This window comes from Myxocyprinus asiaticus, chromosome 16 (assembly GCF_019703515.2).
Source record: "Myxocyprinus asiaticus isolate MX2 ecotype Aquarium Trade chromosome 16, UBuf_Myxa_2, whole genome shotgun sequence".
Taxonomy (NCBI): domain Eukaryota; kingdom Metazoa; phylum Chordata; class Actinopteri; order Cypriniformes; family Catostomidae; genus Myxocyprinus; species Myxocyprinus asiaticus.
In genome coordinates, this window is record NC_059359.1 from 42,629,205 (window position 1) to 42,652,752 (window position 23,548).

At 36.0% G+C, this 23,548-nt stretch overlaps 1 protein-coding gene across 1 annotated transcript; it reads left to right on the forward strand.

Annotated features, from left to right (window-relative positions):
* The first annotated feature begins 5,603 nt into the window (after window positions 1-5,603).
* Window positions 5,604-21,637, forward strand: lin28aa (lin-28 homolog Aa). Its single transcript, XM_051721623.1, has 4 exons — window positions 5,604-5,613; window positions 6,830-7,005; window positions 13,571-13,755; window positions 21,418-21,637. Exons 1-4 carry the CDS (start codon window positions 5,604-5,606, stop codon window positions 21,635-21,637), a joined length of 591 nt encoding a protein of 196 aa, XP_051577583.1.
* The last annotated feature ends 1,911 nt before the right edge of the window (window positions 21,638-23,548 follow it).

Consider the following 23,548-nt stretch of genomic DNA (forward strand, 5'->3'; position numbering starts at 1 on the left):
GAAATGTAATCACTTCCCACCAGCCCCCTCTATTTATGAGGGTATCTAATAATCAAAATCTGTAATATGATCACAATTGTTAGAAGCATAAAATGCATTTGAATTCCTTAGAGAAGGCAAAAAAACAAAAACAAAAAAAATAAAAATGTCTACAAAAATATATTTTAATTCAACATTTAATAATTGTTAACAATTAAACGTTCATAATGCAAGGAAATGGTTTTCCATTATAGAGTATTCAACATTCCAACCAGGAATGTCAGAAAATGTCTAGTAAATAGGTTGTAGATCATGAAAAAGCACTTTAAAGCAAATGTGGGTTTCTCTTTGTCAGGTGCTTCTACAGTATCTTGATATAATATTTAAGAGCAACAACATCTCTAAAGTATTAAGCTACATGTAAAATAACATAATACACTGCAAATATCATTTTCTTTAATCCATACTCAGTATTTTGTCTTATTTTTCAGTATAATATCTAAACATCCTTAAAACAGTATGAATTTATTTGAGAAGCAAAATTGAGTGGGCCTTATATTTTAAGACTTCTTTTAAGAGAAAATCTTTATTTTAAATGTATTTTTCTTACCGGATTGGCAAATTGTTCTCCTTGTTTAACCATAAACTTAATTACATATGATATTTTGATATCTAATGCAATGTCATTCAGAGTCAAACATTTTAATTAAATGTGACTTCATTATTCAAATACTTGAGAGTCACTAATAGATTGCTAAAAGAAGAGAAATCTTTGGATAGTTCACCCAAAAATGAAAATTCTCTCATCATTTACTGACACTCATGCACTTCAGCAGAACACAAATGAAGATATTTAGAAGAATATTTCAGCTCAGTAGGTCCATACATTGCAAGTGAATTGTGACAAGAACTTTGAAGATCCATAAAGCACATAAAAGCAGCATAAAAGTAATCCATATGACTCCAGTAATCAATAGTCTTCTGAAGCGATACAACCAGGTTTGGGTGAGAACAGACCAAAATATAACTCCTTTTTCATCATGACATCTGCAGTCTCCCTGGCGATCATTATTTCAAGCTCGATAACACGCCATCCTATAGCGCCATCTAGTGCTCTGCGCATGCATCAGCACTAAGTAGTGTAATCCAGTTTAAAATCTTGATCGTGCATAGAGACTGCAATGACAAGGTTTACAGTAAAAAAAAATGAATAACATTTTGGTCTGTTCTCACCCAAAATCAGCTGGATCGCTTTAGAAGACACTGATTAAACCACTGGAGTCTTATGGATTATTTTGAAGCTCCAAAAAGTACAAGTACATCAAGGCATCATAAAAGTTTTGGTTTCCTAGAACCTCCTCCAGACCTAAACCAGTGAATTAGCCATACCCCTGCAGTCCAAAGACACGCACACACACACAGACACATTCTGAGACTGTTGTTATAAGGGATGGGGCATATGGAGGGCAAAGGGGTCCACTTTGGCATTTTGCCGTCCGACCCTGAGCTTTTAACAGGAGCAAGACACCGTACCAGCACTTATACGAGCATATATGGGCTACCCTTTGAACACGCACAATGATTGACAAGTAGAAAACTGAAAAATCTGACAGGTAATAGGGACATTTTCTGCCTTGATATATTTGTTTTTCTTAATATAAATGTGTTAAAAACTCACAAAAAATAAGTCAAGCATTTATTAGAACTTATTCTCTAAAATTATAGGTATGTTACAAAATAATGTTATCGACAAGCAAATAACTGTAACTAGTGTTGATTTAGTGTCTTAATAGGAACAGAGGCAAATACAATATTGACTTCCTGTTCATATTTCAAAGCACTGTAAGTTGAGAGGCTGTAAAGAGCTGATGGTTATTTAATGGGAAGTATTGTTGCACACAAGTGAACTTTTATCACATCAGGTGCATGGAAAAAGTGTATTGAAAACCACAGAAGTTGCAGTCTGCACATTGAATATATATATATATACACACACACACACACACACACACACACAGTATGTGTATATATACTGCTAAACCTTTTTCAGACTTATTTCTATTTACTATTCTGACAACTTTTGTGGTTATTTAAAGGGAAAATATAAACCTAAGTTATATGATTGCATGTTATTCATTGTGCTAGGCTGTTTTCTAATCTATTATTTACACAAAAGGTGGTGGAATACACTGAAAAAAACTACTAGTAAGATTTTCTTTACATTTATTTTGTCCGTTTTTTCTAATGTTATAAAATTAAGTAAATTGTACTTAAAAATGTCAGTTAATACAGTAACTTTTACTTACAAATCTGATGTACATGGTACTTGAATAAACTTAGTCAAATTTAAATGAACATTTTATGTGAAAATTTCACATTTGGAATTTTCCATTTAAACACAAGATTAATCATATACCACATGAAAGCTTATTGCATACTATTGTATGTAGTCTATTACACATTGCATCATTGGAAATAAAGGGCGTAGATTTGGCATGGACATTGGAGGGATTGCAGCATGAAGCATTTACCCATGTTTCCATTGATCATGGTACAAATAATGGGGGGGGGGGGGGGCGGGGTACTTGTTTGTTTTGTTTAACCTGTTGATGCTCATTGACCCCACCCATGGGTTTGACTTTACTTTGCTTAAATGAGTTCACATTTACTATATAGTGTGCTGTTCAAAATTGTTCATAATGTTGACAAATTATACATCTTTATAATTTGTCAAAATTAACTTTTTTTGACTAGACTATATAGTAAACAGGTTATTAAGGAAGAAACAAAACCAACAATAAAAATGGTGTAAATAAACTTGCAAAACAGTGAAACCATGCAAGCTCATTAATTATTAAAGTACAGTGAACACCAGCTTGGAAAAGTTGAGTAATATTAACTTAACTTTATTTACCAGTGAAGTGCACTCAAATTAGCAAATAAATATGACAAGGTTTTCTACTTTAGGACTGATAAATGATGAGGCATTGTAAAGATAACAAACAATCATAAATAATATTTAATTATAAGCTAGTGCACTCATTTTGTTTACATGTTTGTATTGAGAACTAATGTTGAATTTACTTAATATGTTTAAGTTCATGCTAAACTCATTTATTCATTGTAGAAAGTACTTAATCTTTTCTGCTATATTTACTCCAGCACAAAATCATTTTTTTCAGGGTTCAGAAATCATTTTGTATTATTTAGGACAAATTTATTTTGCTGAAATTGTGCATTAGGCAACATTATTTTATAGTTATGTAAAGTATAATTACTAAACACAATAAGAATACATTTTGTAAACTTAAAAAAAAAAAAAAAATGCTTACCTTGCTCAAATATCCACACATTTAAGGTTAAAAGCTCTTGAATTAGCGTAATATCTTATTAAGACAGAGAGCTTTTCTAACAGCTGGTTTTAGCTCTCGACTTCATAGCAACCTGCTTTGTCATTCTCTCCACCTCTTAAGATGTAATGTGCAGTATGCATGCTCATTGTCTTTACAAATGTCATTTGAATTAGGGGTTATTGATAGATGGGTTACTTGTTGCATCACTATAGCAACAATGCTTTGATCAGTTGGCATGCTTGTTTGATTATTGATTGTTTGGATGGGGGAGGGCAATGATGCTTGCTTATTTCTTTGCACCTCTGGCCAAAAAATTAATAATGCAAAAATATTTTTCTAACCCGTTAAGTTTATAACTCAAACATTGTGTTCTGAACAATCGGATGATGTTACAGCACATGTGCAATTCAATGCAACTCTTTTGTCAGACATTACCTTCCCCTCACTGACCATATCTATTATTATTCTGTGTCTGTTGTCTCAGGGGTTTTCTGATTTCCTTCTGCTCACACTCAAAAGGTCTTGCTGGAGCATTCTGGAGTCTGTTGTTCTACACAAGCTTAAATGTATAGATATGGTTATTCAGTAGTACTACAATGGTGTAAGACAACAGCATAATTTAGATACTACACAGATAGTTTAAAAATTGCCTGCAGCCTATTATTACACAAATGATTGTTTAGTCATTTAGGCTAATCATTAATAGAGGTAGGTGGAGACTAAAATAGAACTTATTAAAACCTAATAATTGACTACGCATATTGTGTAATATCAAAAGGTCATCTAACAGTTTTGCCGGTTTGTTATTTTTTCTTATTTTGCTATGTCAGTTGTTGTCATTGAAAATATATGTGAAATGTCATCACAGCAGGTGATGGTTTGTATATTTCTGCTCACTTGCACTTCACAAATCATTTTAGCCATAACTCTTAATCATGCTTGGTTTGATCACAGTTTTGTCCCTTGAATTGGCTATTTCGTTTTCTTTATTATTGTGTGATTTTATTTTAAACGGAATCCCGTTTTATAAAATCGGATGAAAAGTAGGTCTACTGTAAATGTCAACATATAGTAAAATAAGCCTATAATGATTCAAAGAGGTTGTTGAAGAGGCTCAGCATCATTATTCTGTCCAAAGTTCTCATAAAAAATTTTAAAAAAACGTTGGTCATTATTAATATAATATAACATAGATTTCCGTTTCTTTTCTAAAGATATTTACAACTGAGATTGTATTTACAGCTGTAGCTAGTAAATGTGCAATCAATATTTTTGTGACATATAGAATGTCTTAAATCAAAAAATAGTTTTGCAATTAACCATGTGCGATTAGACAAATGTTCTGTAGTGTTTGCTCTGCAGTTCTCAAGCTCTGAGAAAACTTAGAATTTTTTGGTCACACTTTATATTAGGTGGCCTTAACTACTATGTACTACCATTAAATACATACAGGAGTATGTGTTTACTGTGTAACTACATGTTGTCCGGCAAAATGCCCACATTTGCTGCTACTGAGGTTGAGGTACAGGTAGGGTTAGGAGTAAGGGTAAGGTTAGGGTTAGGGTTAGGATTAGGGGGTTAGAGTTAGGTTTTGGGGTAAGGGTTTGGTTAGGGGTAAGGTTAACAGTGTAACTACAAATGTAATGAAATGCAGGTACTTTAAATGTAATTACAATGCAACAACATGTATGTACATAATAAGTACACTGTAACAAATAGTTAAGTACATAGTAGTTAATGACACCTAATAGGCCTATAAAGCCTATGCCAGTCAGAATGGCCTTTTTTATTTGTATCATTAAGCCACCATAATTTGAAAATAAACGGGTGATGAAAGTGAAATCTCCATTTCTGGAATAGCTAATGAAACCACATTTAATTCCCATAACATGACTATACGACTAAAAGCACATTTCGATCGTGCAAAGGCAATATTCGTATCAAAAATAAAAAATGGAATGTGGTGTAAGGAAGAGTTATTGATCACCTTTGGAAGTGTTTTGGGGGCTGGACTTTTGCGCAGTGTTCTCCACGCGTGATTGGTCTGTTTTGGAGTCAGGGGGCCATCCATTGAGGAATGTGCTGGTCATCCTGGAGGGGTGAGTAATTGGGAATCACGTGGACTTGACCGAAACAAGGATAGAGGGGGTCGACCATGAGAAGCATCAGTGAAGAGCAGTCACCGATCTGTCTTGAGATCACCTGGAGAAACGAGTTTTGACGCAAACAGCCCCGAACTGAACATCAAAAGAAAGAGGAAAAGAGGAATCCATGGCAGAGGGTATGTGAGGATATCTTTGGAAGTTCAATCAAGGTGTTGTTTTAGGGGACATGAGAGTTGGGGGCTGGGGGTCCCTGCATTGTCTCTCAGGTTTGGGGGACTTCTTCTCCATCCGCGTATTTCCGTCCGACCCAATCACACATTCATATTTCATACGTTTGCGTGTTCGCCCAACTCTCCTTTGTTTCCAGTTTTTGCGTTTTTCCAGAAGATCGAGTTTAAAGAGTGTTTTACATGAGACTTGAGGTGGGCCCACGCGGATCACTGAGGGGAAGATGAGGAGCTCATTATGGGTTCACTTTCACACCAGGACATTCAAAGTCAGGTAGCAAAAAGTAAGAGTGTTTTTCACGTTTATTTGGACCATCTTTGGACAAAGTCTCCATCACTTTGGAGAGAACCACAGAAACAGCCAGCATGTTTTGTCAATGGATCCACGAGGGCGAAATGAATTTACGGATTTCAAATTATTTCTCGATATAACTCTCAGAGACTTGGTGTAGCAAAATTGCAACGTTTGTTTAAATCAATTAAATAATAGCCATTTATTATAAAAAAAAAAATAAATAAATAAATAATAATAAAAAAATGCATATTGAATGTCACAGCAATCTAAACTCCCAAAACAACATATGCTTAAAATCAAGGTTTCTTTCTTTCTTTCTTTTTTTTTTTTTTTTTTTTTTTTTTAATAATCAGTGGCTCCCTCAAAACACTTTTAAGGTGGAAAAAAAGAAAATACATCTCTGAGGGATAAATCATTTTAACATCATTGCATTTATTTATGCACAGACCTTAATCGTTGTTTCTATTCTCTTCTTCCTAACCCTAAAACAATGATGATAACAACACTATATCATACAATGTACATAATACCAAATACATTCTGCTGAAATAAAAATGTAACTTTACCATGGTACCTTTGAACATTACAAATCATTTTTGTTGGTATTTTGTTATACCAATATGCTAAAGATATTTGGTCTCTAATTTGATTTTAAAACAATGAAAGTAACTGCCTTGAATGGTGAAAATAATTACAAAACACCACTGTTGGCTTCTGGGTCTGTCATTATGAAAATTATATTATAAATACTGCTTCAACTGACTTATAAAAAAACCTTAAAATTGTTCCTTGATGCTTCTTGCATTAGAATTTGAACATTTCTAATTTGAAGATGGTGGTTTTGTAAATGTAATGTAAATGGTTTTGCAGGAGGCTGTACGAAAACAGAGGAGGAGGAGGGGCAGGCCACTGAGGAAGACCCTCAGTCGTATCATGGCGTGGGTGTGTGCAAGTGGTTCAATGTACGGATGGGTTTTGGATTCTTGTCCATGACCACACGAGATGGTGTGCCTTTAGAAACTCCAGTCGACGTGTTTGTCCACCAGGTTAGTGTCTTGTTAGAAACTACAGTTCTCCCTAAACACTACTATTTGGTCTAGCTATTGAATTTAAAGAATGTTTTATGCATGCCCTGTTTCCGATTTAACTTTCTGCCGTATTTTGGAAAAAGCCAAGATCTGTAGAAAATAGACATGAAGTGTTATGTTTATTTGAAACCCCAAATTGCTAAAACAGCTCTTCAGTCCTGGATTATCCTAACATTAGGCAAACAGCCAGGTAAAGCGTTCAAACTTGTAAAGTAATTGTGTTGGTCCACCTTGATAAAGCCCCTCTCCCCTCATTTCCTGTGTAAGTGCCATGTCTTCAAACAAAATCTGGCTTGTCGCCGTATCTTCAGGGATGGCCCCTTTAATCTTGGTTCCTGTCATAAAGTCATTAGCCACAGATGCTTGTATGCAAATTAAATAGAGGTATTTAGGGAAACTTGTTTTTAATGTGTGGGAGGCTAATTGTTTCCCAGAGAGCTACTGTGTAAATAAAAACCAGAAATGTGATCCATATCAAAGACATTTTTAATCCATTTGATGAATGTGAAGGTTAATATTCACTGCCATTTCATCTGTATGCGCTAAAAAAAAAAAAAGATTTTTGCTGCTTGTTCAATTTACTTAATTAAAACTAAAGCAACACATTTCTAGAACATTTTGTCACAACTTGATTTTGTTGCGTTTTACACATTTAATTTGTAAAATGGAAGTTTAGTTAATCCATTTGAGTTGGGACTACATGAATATATTTTGTGGTGTTAATGTAGCATTGATGAAACCGGACAGGGGATTTCCATTTCCCAGCATGCTCTGCACTGGACTCGATAGGGAGAGAAAATTTTCAAATGAAGTGTAATTTGATGTGTTTTTATGCAAGATGAATATAAAAAGGGATATTGTTCATGTTTAATGTTTTGTTATGTTGAGATTTAGAAGAGTTTCTGTTATGTTGGAGTTTTGGGGGTTAACATTATGAAGAGTGGAGCTTGAGCTAACAGTGAGGACAGGTAGATGAAACTGAATTAATAGATGAAACATGAAATTGATCGCTCGCTTCGTTGAGCAAATGTTGTGCTAACCATAGCATAATTACTAAACGACACTCTGTAGTGCTTCCAACCAGCATGTATTTAGCATGCTAATGTTCACTTTCACTAGTTAGTACATAAAGAGATAAAAGAGATTTATTTTAGTTACACTGACACGTCTAAATTTGTTGGTTTTACCCAGTTCAATTATGAAGGTTCTTTCTACACAAAGTGTTAGTGCTGAGATTACATAGTTATTTTAATTTAAGAAAACTCATTTCAAACATGTGGAACCACTGTCCACGACTGAATCAAGTTTAGCCAGAGAGCTTCTTCTTTCTTTCTTTTTTTTTTTTTTTTTTTTTGGTTTTTTTTTTTGTTTGTTTAATAAAGAATGAGAGAATTATATAATATTTATTGTCATTTCTCATGGCAAGGTAACTTGTGATAATCAAATGAATCAAAATTATCTTCACTAACCCAAAACAGTCCACTACACAACCAGATTACTAAAACCTTAAAAATCTGTTACTTTATAAGTCTACAGCACATCTTCAATGCAAAAAAAACAAACAAAAAAAAAAAACAATTCTTACGGAGTATTTTGTCTTGTTTTCCAGGAAAAAATATGTCAACATTTTTAAAAGAAAATTAATTTACTTGAAAAGAAAAATGATATAAGATATTTTCAGAGAAATCTAACAACATTTAGTAATGTTTATGCTAATAAAAACTATTTGCCAATGGGGTAAGAAAAAAAAACATTTATTCAAATAGAAAACAAGCTTATTTTTCTTAAGCAGAACCCCCTCTAAATTTTGTTAGCATTCTCTGACATTAACAAGACTTGTTTTAAGGATGCTTAGATATTTTGAGCAGAAAATAAAACAAACATTTTCTGTGTTGTTTTACAAGTATTTATTTACTGGGTCTGTCAATGAGCAAACTCCACAACCGTCTAATGGTCGATTAATATGGGTTTTTCAATGGCGGATGCCAAAATCTATAAATCAGGGAGGCTGATGTCTGACAATACTAATATGTAATACAGTTTGTTGATATCAAATGAGACAAACATGAAATCAAATGAATATTTATTTTGCACAATATGTACTCAAAATAAAAATAAAAAAAAAGTGAGGAGCTATTGTTAATCAGCCAATAATCTTTCAGTACTGTCACTACAGCCGTCATCTGTATAGATGTAATCCACGTGCTGGACACACGTTTGGCCGTGGCAGTGGGTCTCAGACACGCAACATTAACTCCTGAGGTCCTCTGGTCTTTGTGCGAGCAAACAAAAGATGTCCTGCAATAAAGAGCTTCCCTCGGCTGTGACAGATTCTTTCTTTAGCTGTGAAGCTTCCTATTATGTCAAAGCTTTGTGAGTTCTCCATCACCTGTGTGACTGTTACTAACAGATTGTTCATGTCTGTACAGTACCGGTCCGGTGAACAGACTACTATTGGGTTCTGTAGGAACAGCTTAAAGACGGTGTCTCGGAGCATCAGGGCCTGTCAGCGGGAGGAAGGGAAATGGGGGGCAGGGGATCACACGCGTTTAGGGAAATAGGTTAACGGTCACTTTGACTGACACACAATGGAAGCACTTGAAAAGGGGACACGGCATCTGCCCCAACACAGTTGTAACCAATGGTGTTTGACCAACACATATTCAACTATACAGTAGATCTTTGTCTACTCCAGTGGGGCAGTTTGCATCACATCAATCAGGTAGTCAGGCAAGCCCAGAGGAAAATTTGTATTGCTCAGAGGTTGCTCTCTCATAGCTTAGAAGATTTAATTGAGTTTTTAGTTTTGTGTCATTTAAGTATCAATTTTGTCTCAGATGTTTCTCTTAAAATTCTTGAGGAAAAAAAATAGCCACAACTTAGAGCGTCTTAGAAACACGTTACTATACATACATTTTTGCAAAATGATTTTTACATGGCTCATTGTACGTATCGTGTCAGTTTCCTGGTGAAATGAACACTAGAGGCGCTACAACAGGGGCGTAGCAGTCATTTTAAAAGTGGGGGGGACACAGCTGTCTGTAGGTGGCTCGCACTGACCCAACACTTACAGTGCAGTATTGATATAATACAGTATATTTTAATAAATAAGTATGATATAAGTATTATATTAATATGTATGTATTATATACTTTTAATATTTGTAGTATTTTAAAGATTCAGGTATTGCAAATGAATTGCAAAATTTCACAAAATTAGCTGCAAAAATAAAGGGCATCTTGTGGAGCACTTGCTTCTGTTTCACACATGACAATAAAAGACTGAGCACAACCTGATCCTGAATAAATTATTTAATCAATTACAATAATGACAATGGTGCATGTGCACAATTTAATTTTTTACTCTGTGCTTGTGCATTGAGGGATTTAAATGTATCCAAGTGGCTCGAGTGTTTTGACTACGTTCACCAAAATTAGTTCAGATCCATTTAATGATTCATTTCTGGTGATGCCAGAAGGTGACAAATGAGTGTCTTGTGTGAAATGAGTTAGTCACTGTATCAAAGATCAAAAGAAAACTTGAATCCTTTAAAATGTGTATGTCTACAGACCTACAAAGAGACTTTAGTAGAGGTTTTAAGCATTATAAGAACAAAGCAAATCTATCATTTCCCTACAGTTTGTGAGATGCTGAGCATGACTTTTATCAAAAGACAACAATAACAGTCTTATAATAATTATATTGAGTTTCAATAACATCCATAAATTTTTATGTATAAAAAGGCGTGTCTACATATCTATTCACTTCAGTAAAATGCCATCTAAGAACACAGCAGATCTGTATTTTTTCCTACAGTTTGTCGACTGCACACCAACATAAAGGTAAAAAACAGGAGCTGATATTATAATAGCTTTACATATTTAACACAGATCTAGTAATCTGCTTAATTGATCAAACTATTACCTCACAAACATAATGTAAAAAGCATAACTTAATGAAGACTCAAGTGCTGATTTAAACTCCACTTACAATGTGTGCTTTAAAGAAGGATTGTCCTTTGTTTTTGTTTTCTGCAGTGCATTTCACGTAATGCTGCCAATATAGAACGATATGTCGATAAATAACTCTCATTTGTGTGTTCCTCATCTCTAGATTATACATTTAGATCAACATCAATGCTGATAGAAAACATGGATAAATGAGCATTGTTGAAAGCAACTTTGTATAAATTAAACAGAGCCACGTTGATTAGACTGTTTGACTGACGGCCTATTACGTAAGCGTAGTTTCGGCTCATGAAACTCACTTGTGATTGGCTGGATGGTCGCTCAATCAGCCCAAAGTAACAAAACGCAAAGAATACTGTATACAAGTCCAGCATTTGGACTTGGTAAGGGTTTAGCTTGAAAAAGTGCAAGGGACCAAATCACCTTTTTAAAGAGTGCGGGGGACGTGTCCTCCACGTCCCCCGCGGCTGCTACGCCCTTGGCTACAACAACAATAACTTTTATTAACTTTCACAAGAATCACGAGTAAAACGGCAGATTATCAGTTCCTAAACACTTTCTTTTTACCCTGTTCCTCACACAATGTTATCTTATGACATCTAAACACTTTTACTATTGTGAATGACTTGTAGGGCCATACATTTTAACATTTGCATTACATAGCCAACTACATTAACAAGCTCATTTGAGCATGATCAAATTGGACAGTAGCCCAACTGATCGAGCGTTGCACTTACAACATGAAGCACACTCGTCTACATGTGAGCCGAAAGTGTCATAGATACAACATGAAATTACTGTATATGGTTGCTTCAACCTAACATTTGCTTTTTTGACACTATCGGTTTGGTTTTGGTGTACAGTTTAGGTTAGGGGTTTCGGTTTTGTTTATTTAAAACTAAAAAAACACATGAGGTTTTTAAGGTTAATCATGTTACATTTGCTTTTTATGACACTTTTGGTTAAGTTCCTCACTGTCACCTCAATTTTTGCTAAATAAACTCCACTGGTGCTGCAATAAATTTTTGTGGCAATCAACATTATACAACAAATGCTGTTTATTGAGCTTAACTGGTATTGAACCCGGAATATTCCTTTAACATAATTTTACCAACAAAGTGCACAATGTTGGCAGTAAATTATTTGTTGACATGTTCTTTGGCACATGCTGTATAAACTTAGTAAGTCTCAAACTGTTCATTTGCTATTTGGTTTCTTTCCAGCTAACTGCTTCTGTTCCTCAATTAATGATTTTATATGAGTATGTACAATTGCTTTCTATACACAATCAACCACACTGACCATCAAAGCCTCTGTTAAGCTTTTCCTTTACGTTTGATTATTGTGTTGTAAGTCTGCACTGTAATTCATGTATGTTAAGACATTGCTGCCATTGTTTAGTGGCAGTGAAAATGTAACAGTCATTATGTTTACATGCACTATAAAAGTTTGATTTCAGTTGGACTAAAACAATAATCCATCTTTTAAAATGTCATGTCAGTCTGATTTTTTTTCGAAATCGGACTTCACCTAGATAATGCGATTGTAGCTCGGCTTCATCCAGCATGGTTACATGTTAATCGGACCACAGTTGGCCTCTCCACTGAGTGCGTGGATTCTTAGAGAAATGGGATGTATATTTACCCTGGCATATTTAACATCCTTCCTTGTGTCATGTTTGGCATACAGATCAAGACAGTAGCTCGACTACGCAAAAACCCGCTGTAGCTCGATTATAACTAAGCATGTAAACATACTGATTCAGTGGAAGAGCAATGAATTCACTTTAAAGCAACGTGAATAAGAGCACGTGTTCTCTGCAGATGGTAGCTTTTTCGATAGAGGTGGATATATAGGTATTGTGAATGACAGCGATGCATTAGTTAGTGTCTGTGAGTATTTCTTTAAAGATCATGAATTCTGGAGTAGCTACACAAGCCTGTAAAAAGCATCCAATTAAATAATTACTGGAGTTCTAGGTTTACACTGTGCCAAGGGAGCTAAATCTTAATGAAGGGGAAAATGTTACTCTCCTAGTTCACCCTCAGGATAGACTAAATCTAAGCAATCATTTGAAGAATTTTTGTGGACCCCTACCCCTGTAAGAGCATCCTTCCCTGTGGTCAGTGAGGGGGATTAAGAGACCTGTGTGTGCTATTGGGGGAGGTGTGTGTGTGTGTGTGTGTGTGTGGAATGCTGTACCTCAGGTCGGGGGATGGTAACACATGAGGTTTTCACACATAAATCACCCGCTTTCTCTTTTATATCCCATACATATATACGTCACACATAGGCTATGCAATACTGGCCTAGCTGACACTGAAGTTGTTTGAGGCATTTGGTTTTTGCTTGAGTATTGTTTCACAGTAACACAAACACTGAAATATGGCTACCTGTTTTGTATTTCCAACCTAACAGCAAGTTCTCACTTTCTTCTTGTATTATTTTAGCTTCTGTATGAACGTGTTTTTGGTGTGAGTCAAACCAGAGTAGCCTTAAGTTAATGTTTTTTCTCTATTTCTCTCTACATGTCTGTGTTTCTCAACCTCTCTCAGAGTAAACTGTACATGGAGGGTTTCCGCAGTCTGAAGGAGGGCGAAGCTGTTGAATTCACATTCAAAAAGTCGTCCAAGGGTCTTGAGTCTCTGCGAGTCACTGGACCTGAAGGAGCACACTGTGTGGGCAGTGAGAGGAGACCCAAAGGCAAGAGTGTCCAGAAGCGCCGGTCCAAAGGAGACAGGTGAGGGCATATATGGTTATATATAGGGTTGGGACTATGTTTATTTGAAACGAATGTTGTTCTAGCACCAACAAAAGATGTTAATTGAGCAACATGTCCTACTTGTATGGTAGTTGCACTAAAAGCAAATTAAATGTTCTCCCAAACAGATGAGGTTTTAATAAGGATGTCCCAATACTGGTATCAGAATTGGGTCAGATAATGCACTCACTTGTTCTCAAGCTTGTAAAAATGCTCCAGTACCATCTGACGATACCATCTGTACGAATGTCATTTCGTAAACATTCAGGGCACAAATTAAAATTACATTATGTGGTAGTGTGATTATTAAAACGCAAAGGCTGAGATTTAATCAGATAAATATATAGTTTGAATGTGCTGTGCGCTTCAAAGTGAATGTGTGCTGACAACTGCTGCTCATAACTTTTAGAGATCCTTGACTCATACATGGAAAACACCATCATGAGCATTGTGTGCTCTGTTTCCAGGGCTGCAGGTAGGAATTCTTGTCCCAGTACAAAATGCGTTCAGCGGGCAGTTATCCCATCAATGTGTGCTACCTGGATGGCTTTTGCAGTTGTGCGATGTCTCCGTGTTTATATCCGCGTCTCCTGCTGAACGCATTTACATGCGCTCTACAATATGGAATAGCATTTCTGTGGACCCCCCTTCTACTCCAGGCCCCCCTCAAGCCCTAAAAGGTCCAGTTTGACCACCTTATCGGTGGCCCTGTATTTTATAGCAGATGACAGCGAGCAGAGCACTTATTCACTTTGTAGGGCGAGGCACATACAGACTACATATTATTTAATAACATAACAGCCTTTTTTAGTTTAGTTGGGTCATGTAGCGACCTGCTTTTCTGCAGGTGAGAAGCTACTGTCAAAAACACACAGAAACGGAAAGACCTTCAAAATAAAAGCTTCTTCCAAAATAAAAGATCCATTTAAATGGAAAAAAAGTATGACAGAAATAGATCACTACTGTTTAGTTATGTAATATTTACTGTAATACTACTACTACTAATGCAAATAATAATAAATCATTAGTAATTGTTTTATACTGAAGTAATATCTCACATCTGTGATGCTCTGTTTTGCAGCACTTTATTTGACAAAAATAAATCCAACGTTTTATTTTGGATTATGCTGTGTTGTTCTTTATAAAAGCACTACATTTGATTAAAATAATACAATATTATGTTGAAAATTAATTGTTCTATTTTCATTCGATTATAAAATGTATAAATTAATTTATTTAGACACCATTTTGATGGGAAAATTCAAATAAACTGTTCATATGGAATTCAGAAAAAATAAAATAGCTATCGGACTCGGTATCAGCGAGTTATTGGAACTCGTACTCGTTCTAAAAAGAAATGGTACTGGGACATCCCTAGTTTTTAAGGTAAATGCACTATCGAGTTTTAAATCAACAAAACCTACTACCTACCTTAAACCTTAACCTAACTAATAGTGTCATAAAAAGCAAATGTTGTAGCGCCTTTAGTGTTCATTTCATCAGGAAACGACGTACGCCTCAAAACGTACTACGAGTCACGTAAAAAGAATTTTGAAATAGCAATAGCAATGTGATTCTATGAGACCAGGTTGTTATTCTGAGTCTTTCTTCAATATAAGTGTAGCAACATAGCATGAGTATGTGTGGGTTTAGAATGCCATAGGGAGAGCCACCAGAAACCACTGACTTTGATCTCTCCAAAAACATGGTTTGGTTATCTCACCCCTTTCACCAGTTCCTCCCCTTCCCCCACATCTGGCCTTGGTTAGGGCTGTATGGACAGGCCATCAATGTGACCTGGATCAATAACTGTTTAAAACTGCTGGTCACTGATGCATTTATGCCTGATGGATCCCCCAATTCTGAGGTTGTGCTTTTAAGATTAAGGGGTCTTAAAGGGTCCTAAAGGGACAGTATAATTGGGTGAGCTATTCCTTTAAAATCTGAGAGCAACTTTAAATATTAACTGCCAGGTTGATCATCCAGTTTGAATTTGGATTGAAAATTTGGCTTGGATTTGTAGAAAAATATTCAACTTATATTACATTTATGCATTTATACAAAATGACAGCAGTGCATTCAAACTATACAATTATCAGTTCATGTGTTCCCTGACCTTGATTTGCACCTACTCTGCCATTTCCAGCATTTAACTGACACAAATGGTACCAAGATAGACTTTTCCCAGCTATCAATACTGATATTAGAGGCATACATTCGGCCTACCAATCAGTACATTCTGATTATTGTGAAAGACACTGTGTTGAAAGTATCTGAGGAATTATTGTTATATCCTCAAAGAGTCTTTAGAGGCCTGAGTTCAATACATCCCTAGAGCACGCTGCCACTTTAAGAGGAGCCGCATCTGTCCATTATGATTATTCATTCTGCTCAATGGGCTCAGTGCATTTTGCTTCATTGTTTTACTAGAGCAGAATCGTTTAAAGGGATATTTGCCCTTTCAAAACTAGCAATCTAAAAGTGTAAATGTTTTTTAAATAGAGAGTATTCGTATTTTGGAGCATGAACCAATCAGTGTGTCACCATTACTGTTTTGGTTTCAGGATGTAGAGGGGGAAACACTGCAGTTCATTTAATTGATAGCAGATGAAGGTGCCAGAGAGGGGTCAGAGGTCAGCATTGCCATGGAAACTGCATGTGTTTAGGGACTGGGTGGGGTGTTTAGGGGTTAGGGCGTCAAAAGGTCATAGTTCATAGGTTGCTGCTGCAGCTTTTTTCAAACAATGGCCAACATTGCCTCTTGCACACTCTGCCTGCTGTCCATCCATGCCCCTCACTGGCCATAGGTCAGAGCCTATAAACCACCAGAAACAGCCTCGGTGCCCTGCTCTCACCCAAATGACCTCATCTGAGTGGACATCAATGCAGCAGTGACTGCCCCATACCAAGCACCCATATGCCACTGGGATCTCCACACATGGCCTTTCTTAAAAACACTGTTAGGTAAACTCTGATGGCCAGGGCATAAACACACATAGGCAACATTCATTCAGAGAAATATGCTTGTATATTTCACTTGGTTAGCATTAATAAACTAAAATTAAAAGCTTTGTACAAAACAGATATAGCTAGTTTTGACTCTAAATTCTGATTGGATGAGCTGCGTTCAAAGCCATTGTAAAATGCTGATATACACACACTTGTGAGCACATGTTCTATATAATGCTGCGTTCATGTATTATTGGAATTATTGTAATTCCAAGATGGCAACGGGGGACTACTAATCAGAGCTGTTTACATCCTCAGACCTCGGAAGTTATTTGTTTCTATGGCAACAACCATAAAGCCAAAATGATAATAGCAAAATACTTATGTATTACTACATTAATTCACCTGTATATGTTCTTGCAAAATGTTTAACTGTCAAGTCGGAGCTTTCATAGAATTCTGAGTTTACAACTTGTAATTACGAGGAAGACATTTTTACAAGTCTGAATCTCATAATTATGGTAATTCCAACATGACGTGAACACACCATAAAGGCCCAGATATACTTCAAAAGAAATCGAAAAACGAATGGGTGTGACGTTATTTTTAACAAAATCTGGCCAAAATGACAGTGTTTTTGCGTTTGTTTCAGTGGTTCGTAACAGCTCGTCTGGGCTGCTAAACACCTTCTTACTGCCATTGGTCCATGACATTGGTAGGTGTGACCTGGAGCTCCACCTACCACTTTGTTTACATTGTTCAGTCTGTATTCAACATGAACATACTGGCGTGTAGAGTTATTAGTGAGCTGGTGCACATTTACCTACTTCAGTAAGATCATTCGCATAGAGACATTTTCCAAGAACATGTCATGCAATTTTTAATAAGTCCACAAAAGGAATCAATTCTACTCAAATACTTTTAAATTGCCCATTCACTCATGTGCCATCTGCCGTGAAAGCCATTCAAACATCTGCCCAAAGATATACCTCTCTTATCATCATTCTTTTGTCTGTATTATGAAAATTTTCTTTCTCCCCAATTTGGAATGCCCAATTCCCAATGCGCTCTAAGTCCTCATGGTGGTGTAGTGACTCTGGGTGGCAGAGGACGAATCTCAGTTGCCTCTGTGTCTGAGACTGTCAATCCATGCATCTTATCACGTGGCTTGTTGAGCGCATTACTGTGGAGACCTAGTGCGTGTGGAGGCTTCACGCTATTCTCCATATCATCCACGCACAATTCACCACACGCCCCACCGAGAGCAAGAACCACATTATAGCAACCACATGGAGGTTACCCCATGTGATTCTACCCTCCCTAGCAACTGGGCCAATTTGGTTGCTTAGGAGACCTGGCTGGAGTCACTCAGCACTCCCTGGATTCAAACTCGCGACTCCAGGTGTGATAGTCAGTGTCTTTACTTGCTGAGCTACCCAGACCCCTTGTATTGTGAACATTAACAATTATATACACACACCGTTGCAGTAGTATCAGTGTCATTATAAATTATAATAACAGAGTGTACTCGGTGCATATTATGGCTGCGTATAGCATGTTAGTTCATTAGCGTCATGAATTCACAATGTAAATAAAACAAATTGAACATTATCTACTGCATTTATATTACTTTAAATCATCATCAAGTGGTTAAAACAGCTTCTTTTACTGACCGTGACTTCTATTTAAAAATTAGGTATAAAGTCATTGATAACATATTTTAAAGGTTTTACAGCATCCTCATATTTAAATGCTCCTCTAAACGCGTCCCATCAGCAGTGTGGCGGGTTTCTGAATGTTCGCAAACAGTATGCTGTTGCTCGGCTGTTTAGAACTTCTATTTACCTCTGAACGAAGAACGAAGAAGAACATCTCCAGAAGAATATCGGGGCCTTAAGGCCACGTCCAGAGAAATCTGTTTTCGTTTGGAAACACATTGATTTTCGCAGTTTTTCTCCACCAAAAAACAGTATCGATAACCACATACTTTTGAAAGCAATGATGTGAGGAAACAGGTTTCACTTGACCAAACACCATGGCGTCGATTTCCGTGAACTGCTTCTATGGCTGCAGCGGCAACAAAAGTGCCTCTTGTAAGAAACCTCTTCAAATTTTTTCACTGAAACCTATTTGGTTGTAAAGAGTAGCATCTCTAGTTTTGTTTGATATGCTGTTTTAAATATTTTGTTAATTTTCCGCGCTTTGGCACGCTGATAAACATGAAGTACTCGGATGGGTGCTGTGGAGTGGTTTTCTGACAGACGTTCCAAAAACATGTTCTTTATTTTGAATAACTTACACAGTAACAAATCTGTGTGTCATTTCGCTTCTTTTTAATCGAAATTTTGTTATATTTTTATTTGTTATCACTGTACAATAAGGTGCTATTCATTAACATTCTTAAATGCATTCCTATATATTATTTACAGTGCATTATCACATTGAGAATTAATGGATGCATCCAAAAGCTGAAAAATGTTGCTTTCAGAGGTTTTATATTGAGATGCATTTTGAACTGTTCTGAGTTCAGTGCAGACAGACAGCACACTGGAGGTTAAGTCATTCACTAAATAGGGAGCAAGGGAGCATCCTATATGCTCTCTAAGCAGCTAAGTGCATTCAATACAAACTTCCTATTTAAAGTTCAGTTTCAGGCTGCAGATGATGTTTGGACCACTCAACATGTTTAGCAGACATGAGACAATGGTAATCAGTACATAGATTCGGAATTTTATAATTAAAAGTTTTATTTTAACATGATTGGCAGTGATTGGATGATGCTGGCCATTACTTTGAATCAGAATTATGTATTCATATTTCTAGAAATCAGCTGTAATGTCTGTAACGTCTCAAAAACATGAATAATCAACACTTCTGGACACACAATAAACTATTTGATGAAAAAAATCGGACTTTCTATAGCTTGGTATTTCTTAAAATTTCACAACTTAGTCCCACTGCCCACATGAGGGTGACTCAGTGGTTAGCACTATCACCTCACAGCAAGAAGGTCCCAGGTTCAAGTCCCAGCTCAACTGAGCCTTTCTGTGTGGAGTTTTCTCTTTCTGTGTGGAGTTTGCTCTCCCCGTGTTCATGTGGGTTTTCATCTGGGTGCACTGGTTTCCCCCACATGTCCAAAAACATGCAGGTTAAGTGAATTGGAGACTCTAAATTGCCTCGTAGGTGTGAGTGAGAGTCCCCCAGCTACTGGGGGTTGCATCAGGTAGAGCATCTGGCGTAAGACCAGTGCCAAGTCAAATATGCGGATCATGGATGGTCTGCTGTGGCGACCCCTAATGGGAGCAGCTGAAAGAAGTCGTGCTGTCCACATATGAGGAAGTTTTTTTTTTTTTTTTTGCTTGTTTATTAGGTGCTGCTAGTTACAAATCAAAACACGAAATGGAAAATGCACACAGAAGTCACGCTCGGGTCTCAGGAGGTTAAACAAAACTTTTTATTGAACATTGGTGTCTTTAATCATATTTCTGTTGCCACTGTTTTATGAGAGCAATAAACCACTTTTGGCTGTGAAACCTTTAATGGGTTATTCATTTATTTACTTGCAAAATTTTTGTTGCATTTAGTTATTCCAAACAGAGGACATGGATACACTGATCAACATCAAATCTTACAGAGCACTGTAATCACTATGTGGGTGTGCAGTAAAAGTGTTGGAAAATTCCTTGTCCTAGATGATTTCATGAATATGCTGCTGTACATTTGAGAAGGTTCCTCTCAGGCACTAAAAATCATTTAGAACTGCTCTTCTGAATTTATAGTGCCCTCTTGTGTATTCAAATCAACAAAATTGTGCTGATAACTTGTGTGTAATTGTGTAATTACATAGGTTATGCTTGATAAAGTTGACAATATGTAAGGTCATGTTTTAAAAGTCATAAATGATTTAAACAAAATCTTATTGACACACCTAGAATTCTGCCCATTACCTGCTAATTTCAAAATCTAATTTAAACAGTTTCTTGCTTTGTCAGTTTTTTATAATATGCTGGGTTATGATAGTTATCAGCTTTTTGTTGTACATATAAACTCAGTGTTCAATGTTTAAAGTCAATGTTCATTTTCCTAAAACCATCCTTAAAATGTATAGTTCACCCAAAAATGTAAATTCCCTCATCATTTACTCACCCTCATGCCGTCCCAGATGTGTATGACTTTCTTTCTTCAGCAGAACACAAACAAGGAGTTTTAGAAGAATATTTCAGCTCTGTAGGTTAATTCAATGCAAGTGAAAAGGTTCCAAAATTGTAAAGCTCCAAAAGCACATATAGGAAGTACAAAAGTAATCCATACAACTCCAGTGGTTAAATCTATATATTTAGAAATTATTATGATAGATGTGGGTGAGAAACAGATAAATATTTAAGTCCTTTTTTACCATAAATCTCCACTTTCTCTTTCACATTCTTCTTCTTTTGTTTTTGACGATTCACATTCTATGTGCATATCGCCAGGAGGAGAATTTATAGTAAAAAAGGTCTTAAATATTTATCTGTTTTTCACCCACACCTATCATATAACTTCTGAAGACATGGATTAAACCACTGGAGTCTGCCTTTAAATTATCATTTTTGGGTGAACTATTCCTTTAAGTCTAATAATACTGCATTCAACGTACTTTCTAAGTTTAATTTTATTTTATAACCAACATTTCAAATCATCCCTATCTCACAGGTGTTACAATTGTGGCGGTCTGGACCATCATGCCAAGGAGTGCAAGTTGCCTCCCCAACCCAAAAGATGCCATTTCTGCCAAAGTGTGGCACACATGGTTGCCAACTGCCCAGTGAAAGCTCAGCAGTCCTCGCAGGGATCTCAGGGAAAGTCTTCCTCTGTCACAGGGGAGAAAGCCGAGCACAGTCAATCTCCACCACCCACTGGGAGTGCTGACTGAGAGCGCATGCAATGGTGGGACAAAACTTGAAAGCCAATCATATCACTATACTGGAAAAACAAATGCAAAATTCTATGCTGCTTTTGAACTTCCTCAGGTTTATTAAAGCAACAGATGAGAAGAATGTAACTTTTTTAATGGTGTAACACTCAGGAACAGAGCTGCTCTCAATGAATTAGTTACTGCAGTAGAAGTAACTAATTATTAACATATATATGTTTTTTTTCTGTAATGAACTATACAAATACTTCTTTTACGTCTTTTAGAGTTGGCCAGTATTCTCATACACTGCAAACAAAAAACAAACAAAAAAATACAAACAATTTAATGAGTATTTTTGTCTTGTTTTCCAAGATAATAAGACTTATTTTCAGGGAGTATATAATAAAATACTGTAAACGTATTTTTCTTGCCCCATCAGCCATTTTTTTTTTTTTGGTTTGTTTTGTTTTAGGCATACACCTAAAATTTAGCGAGGGTTATGCTTTAAAGAAAGAAAAAAACTATTTGCTATTTGGGTTAAGAAACAATCAATTTTAAGATGTAATATCTCATCATCTTTTTACACAATGATGAAAACAAAACAAAAATGATGACTAAGAATTTTTATTTTTTTTATTTTGCAGTGTACAAACTAATGTATTGTTACCGAAGACTGTCTTATTGATACATATGAATGTTTTTTGCATTTCCTGATGCTTTTTAGAAAATGTTTTTGATGATGGGATTAAAGGGGTGGGATTAAAGATGAAGTGAGCAATTTCTGCGCTACCAAAAATTGTAAAAATGGTCTGTAATTGGTTGGACAAACAGATAATCAGTTGGTAGATTTGGTTGGTTGATTTTAAACAAACAGGAAATCAACCAACAAATGTTAAGCTGGAATCGAGAGAAGAAAAAAAAAAATTATCTTCGGAAAAAATGACACACTTCAGCTTTAAATTGGGGATTTGGCAACTGCCAATTTTGCAATATAGACTGTCCTGATCAATAGGGACCAAATGAATGTTGAACCACTGACATGCTGTCTTAACCTGCGGCTCATTTTACATTTATCCAAATGTGTCGCTTGGGTGGAAGCTAGATCTGTGATTATCTTTGAACAATAACACACTCGATTAGACATGAAAGTAAATAATCATCACACTTTTATCTCTAAACTGCAGTCTACAGTCGAAATCTCTGGCTTGATATTTGCTCGATATCAGTCTTAAACTGCTGCTGAACTGTATGTTTGCTAATGATGTATTTTGTTATTTGTATTTGACAATTGGCCTCAGAGGTTTTCTTGGAGAGATATGGAAACAAGTTCTATTTATGATCAAATGTTCTCCATTCCTACGTTGATGGTGAAGACATTGGCTCCATTTCCCAGCTGCCTGTATTGTTTTGGAAAAAGGTGCATAGAGACCTAATGAATTTAACAGCCTTTTACTCCCGTTATACAGGAGGAGCTGGAAGACTTTAAAACATATTTAATATATATATATATATATTACCGTTTATGTAAACCTATTATTAAGTCTTTACTCATAGTATTTATTTGTAGCAATGTGTTCTGCATCTTTGCCAGAATGTAAATGAGGCTTATGCTCCTACCTCAATGAATTATTTCCCAAATACCTCAACCATCTTCTCAAGTGCCACAATTCTGTTGATAATTGCTGAGTTGATTAATGTATTTTGTACTTTTTATGTTTTATAGTTGATGTCTTGCCCGATGCAATTTATTTTATTGTGGTTTCTCTCTGTCTGTGCTTTAAGACTGCGCTGTGTCACGCTGTTAAAGATTTATTTTTGATTTATTTTAAAAGCCATTTACTTTACCAGTGTTGAATCATGACTGTGAACTCAGGAAATATTTCAGATCGCTCAGGATTGTGCGGTAGACTTTCAGAGAGAACAGTATTT

Bases quoted from the DNA above. Each gene is read 5' to 3' on its own strand.
- lin28aa (XM_051721623.1), top strand. The intron at 7,006-13,570 runs GTTAGTGTCTTG...AACCTCTCTCAG, and splicing joins TCGACGTGTTTGTCCACCAG to AGTAAACTGTACATGGAGGG. The intron at 13,756-21,417 runs GTGAGGGCATAT...CCTATCTCACAG, and splicing joins CGCCGGTCCAAAGGAGACAG to GTGTTACAATTGTGGCGGTC.